Below are 18,290 nucleotides of genomic sequence, written 5' to 3' on the forward strand. Positions count from 1 at the left end.
CCACCTCCCTACACTTCCCTCTTCTCTACACGGTCTGATGCCTGGCCCTTCCACCTCCTGGGGGCTGGGGTTACAAGCATGCATCACCACACTTGACCTGACTTTATGCTTTCTCCAAGGGGACAAGCTCTTCAGGCTTCACATACACACACATACACACACACACACACACACACACACACACACACACACACACACACTATGGTGGATGTTGTTGGCCTTTTTTTTTCATGTTTTTACTATTTTTTTTTCTTTTTTGGATTCTTTTGAGACTGTAGCCTAGGCAGACCTTGAGTTTTGGATCCTCCTGCCTCCACTCCCCAAGTGCTGGGATTACAGGTCTGTGCTACCAAAGTCAGCTTCCTTCTGTCCTTAAGAACAGGAGTCAGTTTTAGACTACAAGCCCTGATTGGGATTTTAGTTGGAAATAGGCTGAAATTTCAAATTTGGTGAAAATCTTCATGGTCATTGAGATTCCCTGCCTTTAGCAATGGAGTGTGACCTAGACTCTGGAGTCAGACCTGGGGACAATCCCTACTGTGTGATTGGGAGGACACGGAAATCCACACGTGACTCTGAGCCCCAGTTTCTAGCACTGCTAAGCTAATAGTGCCTACTTCCCTGTGACCCTGAGCGTCTTAAGGCAACGGATGCCTTCACAGAGTGCTTGGCACAGGCAGGCAGGCCTTGAGTGGAACCTGCTGCTGGAGTCAATGCTCTCCTACCCCGCTGCTGCTTCCACCACACTTACTAAAGTGTGCTTCTTCCTCGCTTTATCGAAGAGACTCCTGTCCCTGGTCAAAGTCATAGACCTGGGGAGCTGCTGACACACAGCGTCTTACATGTATCTCCCCTCATACTGACCTAGGAACTCACGACCCAGAATGCCTTCCTTTCTCAAACTGTGAGGCATCAGACTGCTGATCTTGTTAGAGAAGGGCCAAGCCCCAAGGTCGGAACACCTGAGCCCTCAGCCTGCTGAAAGCCTAAACTATTTACTTGTCGCAGATGGCAAGGATAGACGGAAAGACAGATGAGCAGACAGACGAGATGGAGCAGGCAGGCAGGCAAAGATAGCACTCTGGAAGGGATGCCTGGGAGAGGCCAGAGGGGCAGAGGTCATTCTGTCTTGAAAACTTCCTGGTGCCTCTACCCCATACCCTGTAGACAGCTGAAGAGGTTAGTTAGGGAGTGGCTGAGCTTCCCTTAGCAACCGGAGAGGTATTACCTGGATTTTTGAGCATTTTCTTCCTCCCTCAGCCAGTCAGAAAAGAAGCCACACGTGGAGGATAGAAAGGATGTTGGGTACTTACTGGGCAGGTTGAAGGCTCTGTCCCTACTTAGGAGCAGCAGCAGCAGCAGCAGCAGCCAGTGGCCGCCCATGCCTGTGCTGATGGATAGTCTTGGGGGTGTTAGGAAGGAGCTCTGGCCCGAACACAGGGACAGACTGCAAGACAGCATGGTACCGTTGTCACCAGTACCACCTGTCTGCTTGCTGAGCACTCTACCCACTCTGTTGTCCACACTCCCTGTGGGCCTCAGGGGGCTTTTTAGAGTCAGAGCCAATACTGATGCGGAGTCAGGGGCAGGGGTGAGGCAGTATTTCCCATCAGCTGCAATCAGTGGACCTCTGGGGACTGCAGTTCCAACTAGTGAGTATCCCCAGGGCCCCTAGTTGTCAGCCTTTCCTGAACAGCAGGGCAGAACTCTGGGCCACACAGCTTCCCGTTCACCAACAGCAGAGTATCTGAGTGTCAGGGACATTTGTCTTCCAACTTCTCGGTTTCCGTTGACACTTGAGAATCCAGATCTTCTGCCTGTGCTGATCCAGATTTTTCTGCGGTGATTTGAATGAGAACGGCTCCTATAGGTTCATCTATTAGGATTGGGAACGATTAGGAGGTGTGGCCTTGTTGCAGGAGGTGTGTTGCTGGGGGTGGCTTTGAGATTTTGAAAGTGTAGTCTGGCAGTGAGTGGTAGCTCAAGCCTTTATTCCAGCACTAGGGAGGCAGAGGCAGGTGGATCTCTGAGTTCAAGGCTAGCCTGGTCTACAGAATGGGCTCTAGGTCACCCAGGGCTATACAGAGAAACCCTGTCTCAGAAAAACAAAACAAACAAACAAACAAACAAACAAGCAAGAGATTTCAAAAGCCTCCCCCACCCCCAGTAACTCTCTCTGCCTCATGCCTGCAGATCTTGATGTAGCTCTCGGCTGCTGCTCCAGCCACAGGCCGGAAGTTCTTCCACCAGACTTCACTTGACCACAAACAAAATCTTCCCACGTCCTCCCAGCAAGCCTCAGTGCTGTTGTTCTCCAGAAGACCTTTGGGGACTCCCGCTTTAACCAGCCACCCTTTGGTGTCCAAGGGTAGAGTCACCTGTACAGCTTGGTCAGTGGTGACCCTATCAGATAAGGACTCCCCCGGGTGAGGAGCAGCCATCACCTTCAGACAGGGAGAGAGGAGAAGGGACTTTTTTATCTTACGGGGCTCCCAACCATGAGACCCAGAAACAGCACCCTCACCCCAAATTCAGGATTCTAAGGTCAGGGATTCTATCTCTACCACTAAAGTCAAACTGATCAGGGGGTAAATTTTTACTCTGTCACTGTATCGGAATCCCCTAAGGGGTTCATCAGACCAACCCGAGACAAGATCTCATTTCGAAGCCCAGGCTGGCCTCTGGCTCTTAGGAAGCAAGATCTATCTCCCCTAGCAGACCAAAGGCAAGAGTGTGAAACAGGTTGAGAACAACCAGTCAGACACGTTGATTATAACACGAAATTTTATTTTTGGTGCACACAGCCTTGCTGACCTGGCTCTTTTCAGTGCTGGGGTCCACCCAGGACTCATCCTGGAGCTGGAGCAGAGGTCAAGGATAGTCACCGGTAGGCCAAAGCCTGGCTACCCCTTTCTGTGCTCATCCTTGCTGTGGGGCTTCCATTCTCATCCAGAATCCTTCATCCTGACTCCTCTGGACCTCAAGCTCACAGACATAAGCCATGCAGATGCTGCCACCATCCCAGCCCCTGGCCCCTGCCACCCAGGTGTAAGGGAGAGGAATGGGTTCCAGTCAGGGATGCAGGACGATGCAGCAGCTGGTCTCGTGTGAGCGCAGGCCCCTTGGCGCCCATTCTGCTTTTTCAGAGGCTGAACTTGTGTTTGCTAAGCATGTTAGTGCTAGAATCGTGAACCTGCAAATCAAGGGATCCTTTCGTCATTCTGCTTACCTTGAGAGGACAGACTACCTCTTCCTCTTCCTCCTCCTGTCTCAACAGCTGCCCCATCTGAGTAATTCCAGCATGGGTAGAACCCACTCAGAACTGGGGAGCTCAGGCATTCCCAAGACTCCATTCCACTTCAGTCCCATGAGATAAGAGGCACACACACACACACACACACACACACACACACACACACACTGCTTATATGCACCCTAGATGGACTGACAGGGGACCTTTTTCCAATGTGGGACTGTTTCCAAGGAAGAGCCGAGCTGGCAAAAGCCACTCTAAGAAAAGATAAGTCTGTAGGTGCTGGGGGGCAGGGGTGGGGGTTGGGGGATGGCTCCTAGGGTGGCGCCTGATGGGAGGAGGCTTGGCCTCTCTGAGAAGAAAATGACTAGACTTGACCGAACGGGGTGGTGCCCTCTGAAATGAGTGGACATTTTAGAGGGTGGACAGGAAAGGAAGGACCTCTTGGCCGTAGTACCTGTGGGGGCTATGGTGTGTTTGTGGTGGGGGGGGAGGGCGGTGTTGAGTAGGTAGGGAAGGGAATGCGCACCTTTTCCCTGTTGACCAGTGCAGAGATCAAGTCTTGCTGGGTAGCCACCTCCCGCATATCTAAGGAGGACCCGCTCTCCAAGGACAGGGCTTTGGAGGCATGCCTGTGTAACAGCTCCTTTTCCTGCTCCTGGTTATAAAGGATGGAGCGCACCTCCTCCACGATCCTGGGGTAGGAGAGACGTTGTGCTCCTGGGCCAGGCGCTTCCATCTCTCCCCTGGTGTGCATCCCCGCTCCTCCCCTTTCCTTCTTCCCTCACTGCTTCTGAAGCATCCCTAAGGGAGACCCAGGTCACGCAGGGCCCTTCCTGGGAGAAAGGCACGCCCGGAAGGTCAGGACACCAGCTCCTGAGCTGGGAAGCATGAACTGTGGGCGAGTTCCTTAGAAAATGGGCTCACTAAGGCCAGGGCCCGCTCTGCCTCCCCAGTACCCTCCCCTACGTGTTGAGCTCCTCTCGGATCTCTTTGTACTCCGCCAGGTTCTCCTGTATTGCCTCGAGCACCAGGCAGAAATTATCGCAGGTCTTTTCTGTGAGGTTGCACAGGGGACCCCCAACCAGCGGCTCCTGGGGGAGGCCAGAAGTCTCCTTGCGGGCCTCCACACAGTGCACCAGTGGCAGGTCGTCAGCCCAGTCCTCTTCATCTTTGCCTGTCTGGGGACAGTAGATGGACAGGGATAGACAGCTCAGGGTCATGTGACTTTAGAGAGGATGACTCTCTTAGGACATGCCCCTTTTAACCGTATTTGGTATTATAACATTTTATGTTATTTTATCTGTGCATACTAGGGATGGAACTGAGGGCTTCCAGCCACCTAGACAAGCACTCTAACACTGGTCCTCAGCTCCAGTCAATCTTAACCTCCCTACCTTGCTGTGATAACTCCATCAAGTGCATACGTAAGGCCCTCTCAGATCCCTTTAGAAATTCTCACCCCAGCAAGCCTTTAAAGCCCCTACCTACTCTGAAGTGATGATGGTCTTGGCCTTCTGACCTTTTCAAAGGTCCACTTCCTCCTCTACCTTTTGCAAGTTCTACCAAATAAATACTGGGTAGCCAACATTTAAGTTCTTTTTTCTTTTCCTTCTTTCTTCTTTTTTTTTTTCCTTTGTTTTGTTTTGTTTTGCTTCTCAGGACAGGATTTCTCTGTAGCCTGGCTTGAACTCACTCTGTAGACCAAGTTGACCTCAAACTAGGAGATCCATCTGCCTCTGCAGGGATCAAAGGCGTGTACCACCATACCCAGCCAAGATTTATTTTTATTTTATGTGTATGAATGTGTTGTCTGCATGTGTGTAAATAAGTGCACCATGTAAGTAAGGGCACCATGTACATGCGATGCCTGTGGAGACCAGAAGGTGGCTATGGATCCCCTGGAACTGGAGTTACAGACAGTTGTGAGTGGCCATGCTGGGAACCGAACCCAAGTCCTCTGCAAGAGCAGTAAGTACTCTTAACCACTGAGCCAGCCCTCCAGTTCATTTATTGAGCTCTTACTTACAAGCACTCTTCACCCTATATGATTCTCATGAGTCTTGGCAAGCAGGTACTATTATCATTCCCATCATAGAGAAGAACTTCAGGATGCCTTAGGTAAATGCCCTGATGACACCCCATTGCTCACCTTGAATTATTATGGCACATCTAGGGATCCATACCCAGCCCCCGGGAGCTTCAGTCACTGAGTGGACATTACAGATATGAAGGTCTTGCCTCCAGGTTTTGGAGTTGGCTTTTTATGTGTGTGTGCAAACACACACACACACACACACACACACACACACACACGTCACTCATGCCCACACTCTCCTCCCTGCGGTCCTCCCCCATCCCACGCACCTCACTAAATGTTATCTGACGCTGCTGTCCCTGCTCTCCAATCTTCATCATCTGTTCCAGATTTGTGGTCACGACGACGACAAACAAGTTGAGGCCGATGAACGCGCCAATGGTGATGAAGATAGCGAAGTAGATGGCACCTCCGACTTCCATCGCGATCTCCCTGTCCTCCATCCTGGGGACAGCAGTCGGGAGCGCCATGCCATCATTTCCCTGGCCCTTTAAGCCTCGGTTTCCTCTTCTTTCAAACAAGGCAATTCTATTTCCCACTCCTGCTGGTGGCAGAAGCAGCTCTTTACTGAGACCTGCTGCGTGGCCCGACAGTGGGGCCAACTCCAAAACCAGTCCTCCAAGGAGATCTGTAGTCAGCACTACCAAGTGCAAGCCATACTTACATACACCGTAAGTAGAAGCGCTCTACGCCGCGCTGCATTCTAGAAGAACGCTACCGATTTTTCTAGACTGATCCCCATGGCACTCTATGAGGTAGTCAATATTGCACTGTAGTCTCTAATTATGAATTAGTAAACTGAAGATCAGAATCCCAGCACTCAGGAAGGAGAGGTAGAAGATCAGGAGTTTGAAGCTAGCCTGGGCTACCTGAGTTCCTGTCTCAAAAACAAAACAAAACAAAGCAAAACAAAAAAACAAGACTGGGAGGGAAGCTTAGTTGGCAGTGTTGGCCTAGTGTGCAGGAAGCCCCAGCACAGCATAAACGGGCGTGGTGGTGCCTGACTGTGATCTTAGCGTTGGGGAAGTGAGAAGAGGAGGAGGAGGAGATCAAGGCTAGCCTGGGCCACACCAGACTCCACTTCAAAATAAAACAGACAAAACAAGCCCCTCCAACTTTTAAAAGCTAGAGGTTGGAGCTATAGCTCAGTAGTAGAAGGCTTGCTTAGCATGCTTAAGGCCCAGAACAACAAGAGACATACATAAACAAATAAATAAACTGGTCTCCATGGCCCACATCTGTAATCTCAGCACTTAGGAGACTAAGGCAGGAAGATCACTTCAAGTCTGAGGCCAGCAGTGGAATAGTTTGTCTAATGTCACAGAGCCCGTGCAGAGGAAAGTACTCAAAAGGCTGGCACAACTTCACTGTGTAGTCCACGTAGCCCAGGCTGGCCTCTGCCTCCCCAGTGCTGGGATTAAAGGCGTGCACTACCAAGCAATGGTGCTCTGGGCTCTAACACCCTACCTTTTGCTACTGTTTTTCATTTGGTTTTGGTTTGGGGGTATTTTTAGGGTTTTTTGTTTGTTTTTTATTTTGTTTTTTGAGACCAGGTCTTACCATGTAACTCTGGTTGGCCTGAAATTGGCTATATAGACCAGTTTGACTGAGTACTCACAGAGATTCTCCTGCCTCTGCCTCCTGAATGCCGGAATTAAAGGTGTGCGCTACGATGCCAGCTTTTATTCCTTTTTCCTTTTTTTTTTTTTTTTTTAAGACTGGTTCTCAAATTAGCCCAGGCTGGCCTCCGACTGTGTAGCATAGGTGAATGGCACCAATCTTGGTTTTTGTAGTTCTGGGGATTGAACCCAGGCTAGGCAAACACTCTACCTACTAAGCTCCATCCCCAGGTTCCTTCCTTTACACCCCTCCCTGCTTTTCTCTTCTTTGAAACAGGGTCTTATTACAACCCAAGTTGGCTATAATTAACTTGGACTCCTGATTCTCCTGCTTCTGCTTCTTGAATGTGGAGGTGTCTACTACCTGGGACTACAGAACTCCTTTGCCTGCTTGGCTTCTACTTCACAAAGGGGAGTGGGATGGAATGAAGTTGGACTTGAACCTCCAAGAAGCAAAGACTAGAACACAAAAATGCCCTTGGGGAGCAGGTCTGAGAATGAGTGCATTGAAACCCAAACTTCCCAGGGCTCTAGGAGGTTTGTGGTGCTCTACTGCAAGCTGGAGGCCGCCTCAGAACCTCAGGCACAACCTCAGACCTGTTCCCTGGCCCAAGGTCGAGCCACACAGCTATGTAGCACAGCAGAAGTCTCCATGAACAGGATCAGGTGGCCCTGTGAAGGTGTGAAGCTTCTATGGGAACAGGGTTCAAGTACCACAAGGCCAAAGGCCCTGCCCCATGATTTCCTTGTGCATTCACTTCCTGTGAGGCCAGTTTCATCCAAGTCCCAGGAGCCCCCCTCTCATAGTTTCCCTCACCCCCAGGGACTCCAGCCCTGCCCTAGCCAGAAGGAGATGAAGCCCAAGAACCCATCTGCACTCACTGGAAGTCACTGTAGATGTCCAGCCATCCATCCTGGGTGATGCAGATGAAGAGGGTGTACAGGGCAACCCCCATGTTCTGGAAATGCTTGGGCACGAATGCACCAAAGAGTGTGACCCCAAACACAGAGAAGACCTGTCAAAGAGACCAAAACCCACCTCACTTCACCCAATGGCCTTGGAGCTTGACAAGACCTGCAAATTAATGCAAGTTAATGCTTCCAGGGACCCACAAGGATTCAAAGCCAAGCCTCTTGCTTCCCTAGGCATCCATCTCCACCCTACAGGTTCTATTCAGGGAAGGAGACAGGCTTGGGGCCTGGGAGACACTGACCAGCATGAAGAAGAGGATGAGGGCCACAACGTTGGCCAAGTCTGGCACCGACTGCAGGATGACCCTGATGATCTTGGCTAGGGGCTCCACTGCCATGCACACATGTACCAGCCGAAGTGCCCTGTGGCAGAGCCTCTCAGAGGTGCCCCTTGACCCTTCCAAGACCTTTTCCTTCTTGTTGCCTCCCTCCCACCAACCTCCCCAAGGGGAAGAGCTGAGCCTCACTCCTGGGATCCAAACAGATACCCCCCTTACCTTCGGAGCTCCCCACTCACCTGAGAGGGAAGGTGACGGCAACTATGTCAAGCTGCTTTATGAAGAACCCCATGAACAAGAGAAAGACAATTGCGAAGTTGAGGATGTTCCAGCCGTCCTGAATGCGGGAGCAGCCCAAAAGGGTCTATCAAGCCCAGCCCATGGGAGCATCCTGTCTGCCCTAACACAATGGGAGACTCAGTGTTCCTCTAAGAACAAAGCTAGCCAGCTGCCATCTCCTGGTTTTCACCCCTGATGTACCACAAACACAATCATAGTCCTATGCCTGTAAAAACAGCCATTCTCAAGGACTCACAGAGAAGACACACACACACACACACACACACACACACACACACACACACACACACATACACACAGACTAGCTCCTTAGTCAATGATGATCTGTATAGTTAGGTGACTTCAAAACTCCTGGATGCTCCTGCCTTAATGTGAAGTGTGACATACACTATAATTAATAAAATTAAAGTAGCTAGGCCTGGTGGTACATGTCTTTAATTGCAGCACTCTGGAGGCAGAAGCAATTAAATCTCTGTGAGTTTGAGGCTAGCCTGGTCTACAGAGGGAGTTGATACCCTGTCTCAAAAATAATAAATATATAAATACAAAAGAAGTTGAAAACAATGAACGTGCCCAGCAATGAGAGACTGATGAATAAGCTATTGTACATTCATCATGTACTAATAGAGAAAGATTACCAGGATCCCATAAGTACCAACTAAGCGCAAAGCATTGTTTGTGGTAGGCTACCGTCAGGAAAGGGAGCACTAAAAATACATGCCGATTTGCCTAGGCTTTAAAACAACAGCTGAGAGGATAAACAGGCTCTGAGAAGATTACCTAAGAGGTGAACGGAGGCAAGACAGGGTGAGGGATTGGATCGGATCCAGGACTGTGTGGCTTTCTATGGAGTTTTGGTCAATGTGTGACTGAAGTAAATGTTCAAAAAGAAAACCATATTTTAATGGAAGATGCTCTTAAATTTGGGAGGCAATCCAACAGACTCAAGCCTTCCTCACATCTTAGAGTCTGGGCCACAACACCGCACACACAGAGACACAAGTCTGCCTCTCTGTGGAATCAAGGCCTGTAATCCCAGCCACTTAGGAGACGAAGGTGCAGGTTGGGGGTGTCACAAGTTCAAGGCTTGTCTGGGCTACAGTGTAAGGGCCACCCTGGAAAACTTAGTCTCAAAGTAAGAAGAGGGCCAGGGAGTGGGTGAGTAAGTAAGCCTAGTGTGGTGGTCTGAATAAGAATGGCCTCATAGGCTAATCTATTTGAATGCTTGGTCACCAGGGAGTGGAACTGTTGGGAAGGACTAGGAGGTGTGGTCTTCTTGGAGTAAACATGGCCTTGTTAGAGGAGGTGTGCTGCCAGTGTCTCTCTCTCTCTCTCTCTTCCTGCTCCCTGTAGATACTTGGGGATCAGGATGTAAAGTTCTCAGCTACTGCTCTGGCACTATGCCTTCCTGCCTGCCACCATGATGATCATGGACTAACCCTCTGAAACTGTAAGCAAGCCCCCAGTAAATGGTTTCTTTATACAAGTTGCCTTGGTCATGATTTCTCCTCAGGGCAGTAGGACAGTGACTGAGGTACCTGGTAAGTTTGAGACCCTTGGTTCACTAGGAGTTAAAACAAAAAGCCTAGCCAAGCTGGGCTACACATCCACCAAGTATTAAGCTCCTGCTGTATGCCATATCTTGACCTGTTTTCTGAGGATACAAGGTTTTGCCATGCTGGGCTCATAGACTCTTTTGAGGGAGGTGGACAGAGAACACTCTTTAACTCTGCCAGATAGAGTTTCTAGAACCCAAGAAGGAGAGCCAGAGTAGCAGAAGCCTAGCCTGGGAGAGACCTCCCAAAAAGAAGACATCCCAAGGAGCCAGTTCGTGATTTTAAAGTGAGGGAAGAGGGAAAATCAGAAGGGAAACGTGAAAATTACACAAAACTCAAATTGCATTGTCCACACGTGAGGCATTTTCTTTGTCTTCTGGGGATGGTGTCCTACTATCTAGCCCAGGTAGGCCTTGAACTCCTGACCCTTCTCCCTCAGCCTCCAGACAACTGGGATTATAAGTGTGCATTATTGTGCTTGGTGCAAGTGGAATCTTACTGGACTAGAGCCAATCTTAGTCCAGTTCACTGAGAGGCTGAGCCAGGGATATCACTAGAGCTCAGGAGTGTGGGGTCTGGGCGACATAGTAAGACCCTCAAACAAACACCTCATCGACACACCTGGGGGCAAAGCTATGCTGGAACACAGCCACTCCCGTCCATCTGCGTTCTGGCTGTGCTGTGTGCGGCCTGACAGAGGTGAGTTGTTGCAACAGGGACTAGAGCCTATAAAGCTTAAAATACAAATCACTGAGCTGGGCGGGGTGGCGCACACCTTTGATCCAGCACTTGGGAGGCAGAGGCAGGTGGATCTCTGTGAGTTCAAGGCCAGCCTGCTCTATAGAACTAATTTCCAGGACAGGCAGGACTACACAGAGAAACCCTGTCTCAAAAAACCAAACCAAACAACCAAGTCCTCCGCCCATAAAACAAAACAAATTATTGCATTTTAGAAAAAGTTCGTGGAGTCCTGATCCAGAATCATGTAAATTAAGACAGATACTCTCAATTCCTTGATTCCATCTCTGAGATACAGAAACCTGGGTTTGCCTGAGTAGAGAGAGCTTGGGAGGCAAGAGCAGGGGTTCAGACACATGGACGGGGCACTTCCTGAACTACGTATATTCTGCCCTATTACAGACATACCTGAAACTTCCCTCATCCCCTCACACTGATACACTCTCTCTCCATATAAACCCTTTATTTTGCTAGGCAAAGACTTGATGTGCTGCAGCCACGGGGGATGGGGAGGGTGGGGGGGGGGTGGGGGGACAGTAATGACAGGAATTCCCGGACCTTACCTTCCAGAAAACGCAGAAGCCATTGATCCAGCCGAGGAGAACCTCACACATAAGAATCGTCAGCACAATGTCGTCTACGATCGAGAAGAACTCATAGTGTTTCTACGTGGAAGACAGAGAAAAAGAGGGAGGCAGAGACATCCGTGAGCAGGGTCTGCACCAGGCTGGAGAGAGGGGGTGTGGGTGAGGGTACCCCGGCTACTCTTCCTCCTTAGCATCTCTATGGTTTCCTTTAGGGGACACTTTTTGCACATATGCCAAGCAGTTCTAAGACCCTTCACATACGGTATCAAGCGACTGTCAACACTATTTTGAAAAGTAGTTTTCTGTTCTGTCACATCTCACAGATGGGGAATTAGGAACCTGGGTGCACATGACTGGCCTTCACCCCAGCCTCTAGAGTAGGCTATTTGGGAAAGGGAGGTGAGGAAGAGCTAGACAAACTCCATCCGGTACTGAAAACAACAACAACAACAACAACAAAATAATAATAAAAAACAAAAACCAGGCATGCCCTCCGCCAGGAGCTGCAGGACCCCAGACCCTAGGGAACTTCTCAGCTACTCTGGTCCCAACTACCCCTGTGGCTGCAGCATCCAAGTTGTCTGGGTCAGGTCGGAGGTGCCCTCCCTCTGTAGATCCAGGACATGTACCTTGGGTGCATCAATAGGTGGATGGATAATTAGGGTCTGTCCAAAACCAAATCCACTTCTGCCCAACCTCCACCTTGTACTCTCAGCATCCTCATAGCTGTGACCCACTCCCCATAACCCGCAGTCCATGGAGTCCACCCCAGCACACCAGTCACCTTGCCTCTTTCTGCACTCCAGCAGCCAGCAGAGTCCCTGTCTCTCATGTGGGCCTCCTGCTACCCACACTCACTTCTGCCCACCTACGGGCTTCTCGAGTCTGATCTTCATAGTCACAAACTCCACACTAGGGTTCCAGGCTTGGCTTTATTTTTCCTGTTCCACTATATTTTTTGAGACAATCTCATGTAGCCCAGGTTGGCCTCAACTATGTAGCCAAAGATGTCCTTGAATTTCTGATTTACCAACTGAACTACATTCTTAACCCTCATTCCAGCATTTTCAACTGAGACCCATAATAAGAGCTGGGTTGGGTTTTTTGTTGTTGTTGTTTGTTTTTTGTTTTTTGTTTTTTGAGACAGGGTTTCTCTGTGTAGTTTTGGTGCCTTTCCTGGATCTCGCTCTGTAGACCAGGCTGGCCTTGAACTCACAGAGATCCACCTGCCTCTGTCTCCCAAGTGCTGGATCAAAGGTGTGCGCCACCACCGCCCAGCTAAGAACTGTTTTTAACACTTTACAAGGTGGTTCTCAGGGACTGGCAAGATGGCTCAGTGGACAGAGATGCTTACCATCAAGTCTGACAGCCTTAGATGGATCCCACAGTGGAAGGAGAGAGCTGACTCCTGCAAGTTGCGCTTTGACCTCCATATTCTTGCGATGGTACATGCACATATGCACACACACACACACACACACACACACACACACACACACGCGCGCGCGAAAGAGAAAAAACTAATGCTGCCCCCTCTGTGCCCTCTCCACTCCTCTCCTTTTGTCTCCCGGCTCTCTATTTCGCTATCAGAACGCTGGACAATGAACTCATAACCCAACAATGGCTTATGCATGGACCTCCACTGTCCTCGCTGTGCAAGCTATGTAGGTGAGTTGTTGCCTCCATCCACCTGCTCTGGGGGAGGCCAGGCGCACTAACTCTGGGGACTGTCTAGTCTTTATCAGGCCTACTTCTCACCATGGCTTGTAGCAGAAATCTTAAAAGGTTCTTATAAAATCAAACCTGGGGCCAGTTATTGGGGTGAAATGCTGGAAGATCAGAGAGACAGAACAAGCCACAGCTACCTCACCTGGCCAACTTCTCACCTGGTCTGTTTCCTCAGACTGGAAGCCTCTGTGTCCTCATCTCAATGACTCTCAGCTGAACTGTGCTGCTAGAAGCCTGAAGCTTAACCAGCCAAATGTTTGTAGTTTCTGGTCCTCACGTCTTATATACCTTTCTGCTTTCTACCACCACTCCCTGGGATTAAAGGCTGCTTTCTGGGATTAAAGGCATGTGTCACCATGCCTGGCGGTTTCCAATGTGGCCTTGAACTCACAGAGACCCAGAGGGATTTCTACCTCTGGAATGCTAGGATTAAAGGTGTGAGTGCTACCATTTTCTAGCCTTTGTATCTAGTGGCTGTTCTGTCTCTGACCCCAGATAAGTTTATTAGGGTGCACACTATTTTGGGGAACACAATACCACCACAATGGCTGGCCCCTACTGCCTGCTTCTTTGACTGTCACTCTCCTGAGCTCCCAATTTGCCACCGATCATGCCTTCCCAGTCACCTTGCCAGCTCCCCCTCCATTTCCACCCGTTATTGGAAACCTGTCTTGGCTCTCTCCTGCCTTCACTCACACTCTGCATGGCATTTCCACTCAGCCTTAACCCCTGTCCCTTAGACACTGGCAGCTTTGAAGTGTCCATCTCCGGTCCTGTGCACCTGCAGTCTTTTGATTGCTTGGGTTTTCAAGACAGGGTTTCTCTGTGTAGCCCAGGCTGTCCTAGAACTCAATCTGTAGACCAGGCTGGTCTCGAACTCACAGATCCACTGCCTCTACCTCCCGAGTGCTGGGATTAAAGACATGTGCCACCATCACCTGGCTAGCACCTGCAGTCTGTTAGATCTATTGACTCTTCTTGAGCTCTCCCCATATGGACACTTCATAGCCCCTCAAATGTCCTGTACTGACCTCTGCACTCTTCTCTAAACGTTTTTCTCCTGTGTCTCCATGTCCCAACCATAGCACCAGCCCCGACACTGTTGCTCATGTCACACACTCAACTTCCTGCAGTCTCTTTGTCTACACGCATACAATGAGGATATGTAGTAACAGAAGGTGGCACATAGCGAAGGCTCACTAAATATGAACTAGCAATGTAAATTATCAGGAAAGTCCATGGGGTTGGGGACATAGGCTAGTGGTATAATGCTAGCCCAGCATGTGCAAGGCCCTAGGCTCAATCCAAGTACCATGGGGAGGAAGCAGAAGAACCCAGGGATGTGACTCAGTGGCTCTTCTCACATACTTCCATTGTCCTGGTCGAGATCACATGTCTTTCACCTGGACATCTTTCACCCGTTTTGAACCATCTTCTCTCAGTCTTGGCCCTCTTCGTTGCCTTGTCCACACTGTGCCTTTTTATAGGATTCTTTTCTGGGGGCTGGAGAGATGGCTCAGCAGTCAAGAGCCCTGGATGCTCTTCCAGAGGACCTGGGTTCAACTCCCAGCACCCACATGGCAGCTCATAACTGTCTGGAACTCCAGTTCCAGGGGATCTGACACCTTCACACAGATACACATGCAGTAAAACACCAATGCACAGTAAAAAAAACATCTTTTCTTTTAAAAATATGTATGTTGTGTGTGTTAATCTGTATGTGTAGCACACACATGTAGATGCCCTTGGAGGCCAAAAGAGAGCGTCAGATCCCTGGAACTTATGTTACAGGCAATTGTAAGCTGCCTAATGTAGGTTCTGGAAACCAAACTCCTGTCTTCTGCAAGAGTAGCAAATGCTCTTAACCACTGAGCCATCTCTCCAGCCCCCATCCAGTGCATTTTCTAAAACGCACATGGTCATTTCACTTCAATGCTGTTTTAAATCCTTTCCTGCCTTTTCAATGGCGTAGGATACAAACTAGCTCCCTTGACATAAAGATCATGTGTGATCTGGCCACTGACCACCTTTCTGAACTCATCCATCACCACCTGCATGGACATGCACACACACACACCACACACACACCACACACACACACACACACACACACACACACACACACACACACACACACACAGCTCATAAGAAATCAAACTGCCAGGTGTGGTAACTCACACCTGGATTCTCAGCACTTAGGTCTTAAGTCTTAGGAGGAAGCTTCAGGCTTTCATTTGTCCTCAGCTATATGTACAGTGAGTTGTAAGACATTTGGGGCTATATGAAGCCCTGTCTAAAAAAACAAACAAATGAAAAAGCAAATTAAACCTCATCAGGCATGGCGGCACATACCTGTAATCCTAGCACTCAGAAGCTTGAGGCAGGAGGGTCATATGTTTGAGACCAAGCTGGGCCTCATAGTGAGATCCCTGTCTCAAACTAACTAACTAGATAACAACCAAACAAATAATAAATAAAACCTAAAACAAAACAAGAAATCTATCAAGTGTGGTGCACATCCGCAGTCTACGTACTTACAGGGTTAGGGCTGGACTGCCATGAGTTGGGGGGCACCCAGGGCTACATGGCAAGTTTGAGGCAAACCTGGGCTCTCGAGTTGGACACTCACATGAAGAATTCTCTCACTGTTTCTTCTTTTCTCCTCCTCCTCTTTTTCTTCGCCCCCTCGCTCTCCCCTTCTCCCCCCCCTCCCTTTCTATCTTTCCTTCTTCCTCCCTCCCTTCCTTTCTTTCTTACACAGGTATCATAAAGTCTACTCTGGCTTCAGACTTACTATGTAACCTAAGCTGGCCTTGTACTAAAGACACTCCCGCTGCCCATTTCGGATCCCTGAATGCTGGGAGCCTCTGTGTAAACCACCTCAGCAAGCTCTAATGTTCTGTTCCTTTTTCCTTTTCTTCCTTTTTAAAAACCTCTGTATGTATGATGTGTGTGGGTGTGCAAGTGTGTGCCTGTGTGCTTGTGTGTATGTGTATGCAGACCTGCCTCAGTGTGTGTATGGAGATCAGAGAACAACCTTAAGAGGATTGGTCTAGCTGGGTGGTGGTGGTGGTAGCGGCGGCGGTGGTGGCGCACACCTTTAATCCTAACACTTGAGAGGCAGAGGCAGGATCTCTGTGAGTTTGAGGGCAGCCTGGTCTACAGAGTGAGTTCCAGGATAGCCAGCACTACACAGAGAAACCCTGTCTCGAAAAAAACCAAAGGGGGAAATTAAAAGAGTATTGGTTTTCTCCATCCACCTTGAGGCAGGGTCTCTCTTGCTGTTTGCTACCATGGTGAGTACTCCAGGCTAGCTAGCCTGAGAGCTTGGGGGGAATTCTGCTGTCCCTACTTCCCATGTCCACACAGGAGGACTAGGATCACAGACCTACACCAAACCATGGCATCCAGCTTTTATTCGGGTTCTGGAGATCCATACTCGGGTCACCAAGCCCAGGTCCTTTGGAAGAACAACAAGCACTCTTAACCACTGAGGCATCTCTCCAGCCCAAGAAGTCTTGACATGCAGATCCTATGCAAGGTCAATGGAAACAGACTTTTTTTTTATTTACTTATTTGAACATAATCTCACTATCTAGCCTGCCTAGCCTGGAACTTGCTACACAGACAAGGCTGACCTCTAATTCATAGAGATCCAGCTGCCTCTGCCTCTTCCTCCCTAGCATTGGGATTAAAGGTTTGCTATACCAGGCCCATTTGGTGACCAGACTTTTGAAGAATGTCCAACCCAAACATCATACACAGACAAGGAGCCAAGGACCTGAGAAGGAAGCACCTTGTCCCAGGTCAGAGCGCGCAGAGGGAGAGATCAGGCCAGCATCCCACCTGACCAAGGTAAGAGTTGGTACGAATAGCAATGGTGATGGCGTTGGTCACCAGCAGCAAGGCCAGCAGCAGCTGGAAGGCGGGATGTCGGAGCAAGTGCTTGACACACAGTGTAGTGATGTACTCCTGCACGTCCCAGGCATCCTGGAAGGGGATGGAGACCTTCCTTCGGCAGGTGTCACCACGGGTAGACTCTACCTGGACTCTTTACTCCCTCTTCCCTGTGAATGGGGGGGGGGACACCTGGGGGACTGCCCTAGAGGGTGATGCTGTTGCCTGAGTTCATGAAATGCTGGTTTCCATGAAGAAGTCATAACAAATGATCATCAAGAGAGGGTCACTACTGGGGACCTTTGGGGACCTTGGGGTTCTGCTGGTGAGTGGCTATCACAATATAGGGGTTCCTATGAGAAGCTGCCTCAACGGGCATTAGCTCCTAGAGAAGGTCCTCAGGGAGGACATTTAAAGGGTAGAGAGCTACAGAAGGGAACTCCGGGGTGGAGGTCACCTCAGTCTCCACTCGCCTGTCCCTACCTTCCTCCTTTCCTACCTTCTTATCCATGACGTCCCTGCGGTTGATGAGCACCTGCTCCTCATGCCGGCCCATGCCTTCATAGGTGTTTTTCTACAGGGGATAGGAGCAGGCCTTCAGTGTGACCACGGCCCCTGCCCAACCCAGGATGCCAGCTTAGTGACAGCGCCAGGCAGGGGCTCCCTACCGTAGTGCCCGAGGGTTTGACACCGTCGGTTTCTGGCCGATGCATCCACCATTTTTGGTTTTCAGACATCTTTGCTCTGATCCCTTCTCCTCAAAGCTTTGCTGCAGGCCGTCTCCCTTCCCCGTGTGGTGAGATCACAGAGGCAGCTGTTACCACACCCTTCCGTGTTCCACCAAGACGTTCCAACCTGGTAAAAAAAAAAAAAAAAAAAAAAAAAAAGCGAGGGAACCAGGTACTCAGCCATCGGCTTCAGGATGGGGTCAGAGGTTAGAGGCTGGTGGGAATAGGTCTGGACTCCCACGGCATCTGAATATAGTAAACCGAGGTCCCCTTTCTGGATCCAGGTACTAGAGGTGAGGCTGAGTGAAGGGGAAGAGATGCCCGGGATCCCTTGCCTTCAGCTACCTGTCCCACAGCTGCCCAGCCAGCCCTTCCAGAAAGGTAAGTTTTCTTATCTACTAAGTGAGTGTCCCTCCCTGGGGCTAGGATAGGGGAGCAGGTCTGACCTCCCAGGACTAAGGCAAAAGGATGCATGACCACAGAGCCCAGCACCCTGGCACAGGAGCCTTGGGTGTATACCTCAGGGTAATGAGCTA

The 18,290-nt window shown here is 49.9% G+C and overlaps 1 protein-coding gene across 2 annotated transcripts; it reads right to left on the reverse strand.

The window, feature by feature from the left end:
• Positions 1 to 2,766: 2,766 nt before the first annotated feature.
• On the reverse strand, positions 2,767 to 17,828 carry Catsper4 (cation channel sperm associated 4). Of its 2 annotated transcripts, XR_009377687.1 has the most exons (12): positions 17,695 to 17,828; positions 17,526 to 17,600; positions 16,976 to 17,119; positions 11,378 to 11,479; positions 8,460 to 8,557; positions 8,185 to 8,305; positions 7,853 to 7,986; positions 5,621 to 5,795; positions 4,223 to 4,434; positions 3,783 to 3,948; positions 3,083 to 3,193; positions 2,767 to 2,859 (listed from the first exon to the last, which is right to left on the reverse strand). XR_009377687.1 is itself a non-coding variant. In XM_059255153.1 (11 exons), exons 1-11 carry the CDS (start codon positions 17,761 to 17,763, stop codon positions 3,143 to 3,145), a joined length of 1,347 nt encoding a protein of 448 aa, XP_059111136.1. In that variant the 5' UTR covers positions 17,764 to 17,828; the 3' UTR covers positions 2,767 to 3,142. The 2 variants fall into 2 exon arrangements, 1 of the variants encoding a protein (XP_059111136.1); XM_059255153.1 differs by having other exon boundaries at positions 2,767 to 3,193.
• Between the last annotated feature and the right edge of the window lie 462 nt (positions 17,829 to 18,290).

This window comes from Peromyscus eremicus, chromosome 2 (genome assembly GCF_949786415.1).
Source record: "Peromyscus eremicus chromosome 2, PerEre_H2_v1, whole genome shotgun sequence".
Classification (NCBI taxonomy): domain Eukaryota; kingdom Metazoa; phylum Chordata; class Mammalia; order Rodentia; family Cricetidae; genus Peromyscus; species Peromyscus eremicus.

What these genes read in the sequence shown, in the direction of transcription:
- Catsper4 (XM_059255153.1), bottom strand. Translation starts at nt 17,763, where the DNA reads ATGTCTGAAAACCAAAAATGGTGGATGCATCGGCCAGAAACCGACGGT. An exon ending in TCAAACCCTCGGGCACTACG is followed by an intron (nt 17,601 to 17,694) that starts GTAGGGAGCCCC and finishes TATCCCCTGTAG; the next exon opens with AAAAACACCTATGAAGGCAT. An exon ending in ATCCGAGAGGAGCTCAACAC is followed by an intron (nt 3,949 to 4,222) that starts GTAGGGGAGGGT and finishes CTCCTACCCCAG; the next exon opens with GATCGTGGAGGAGGTGCGCT.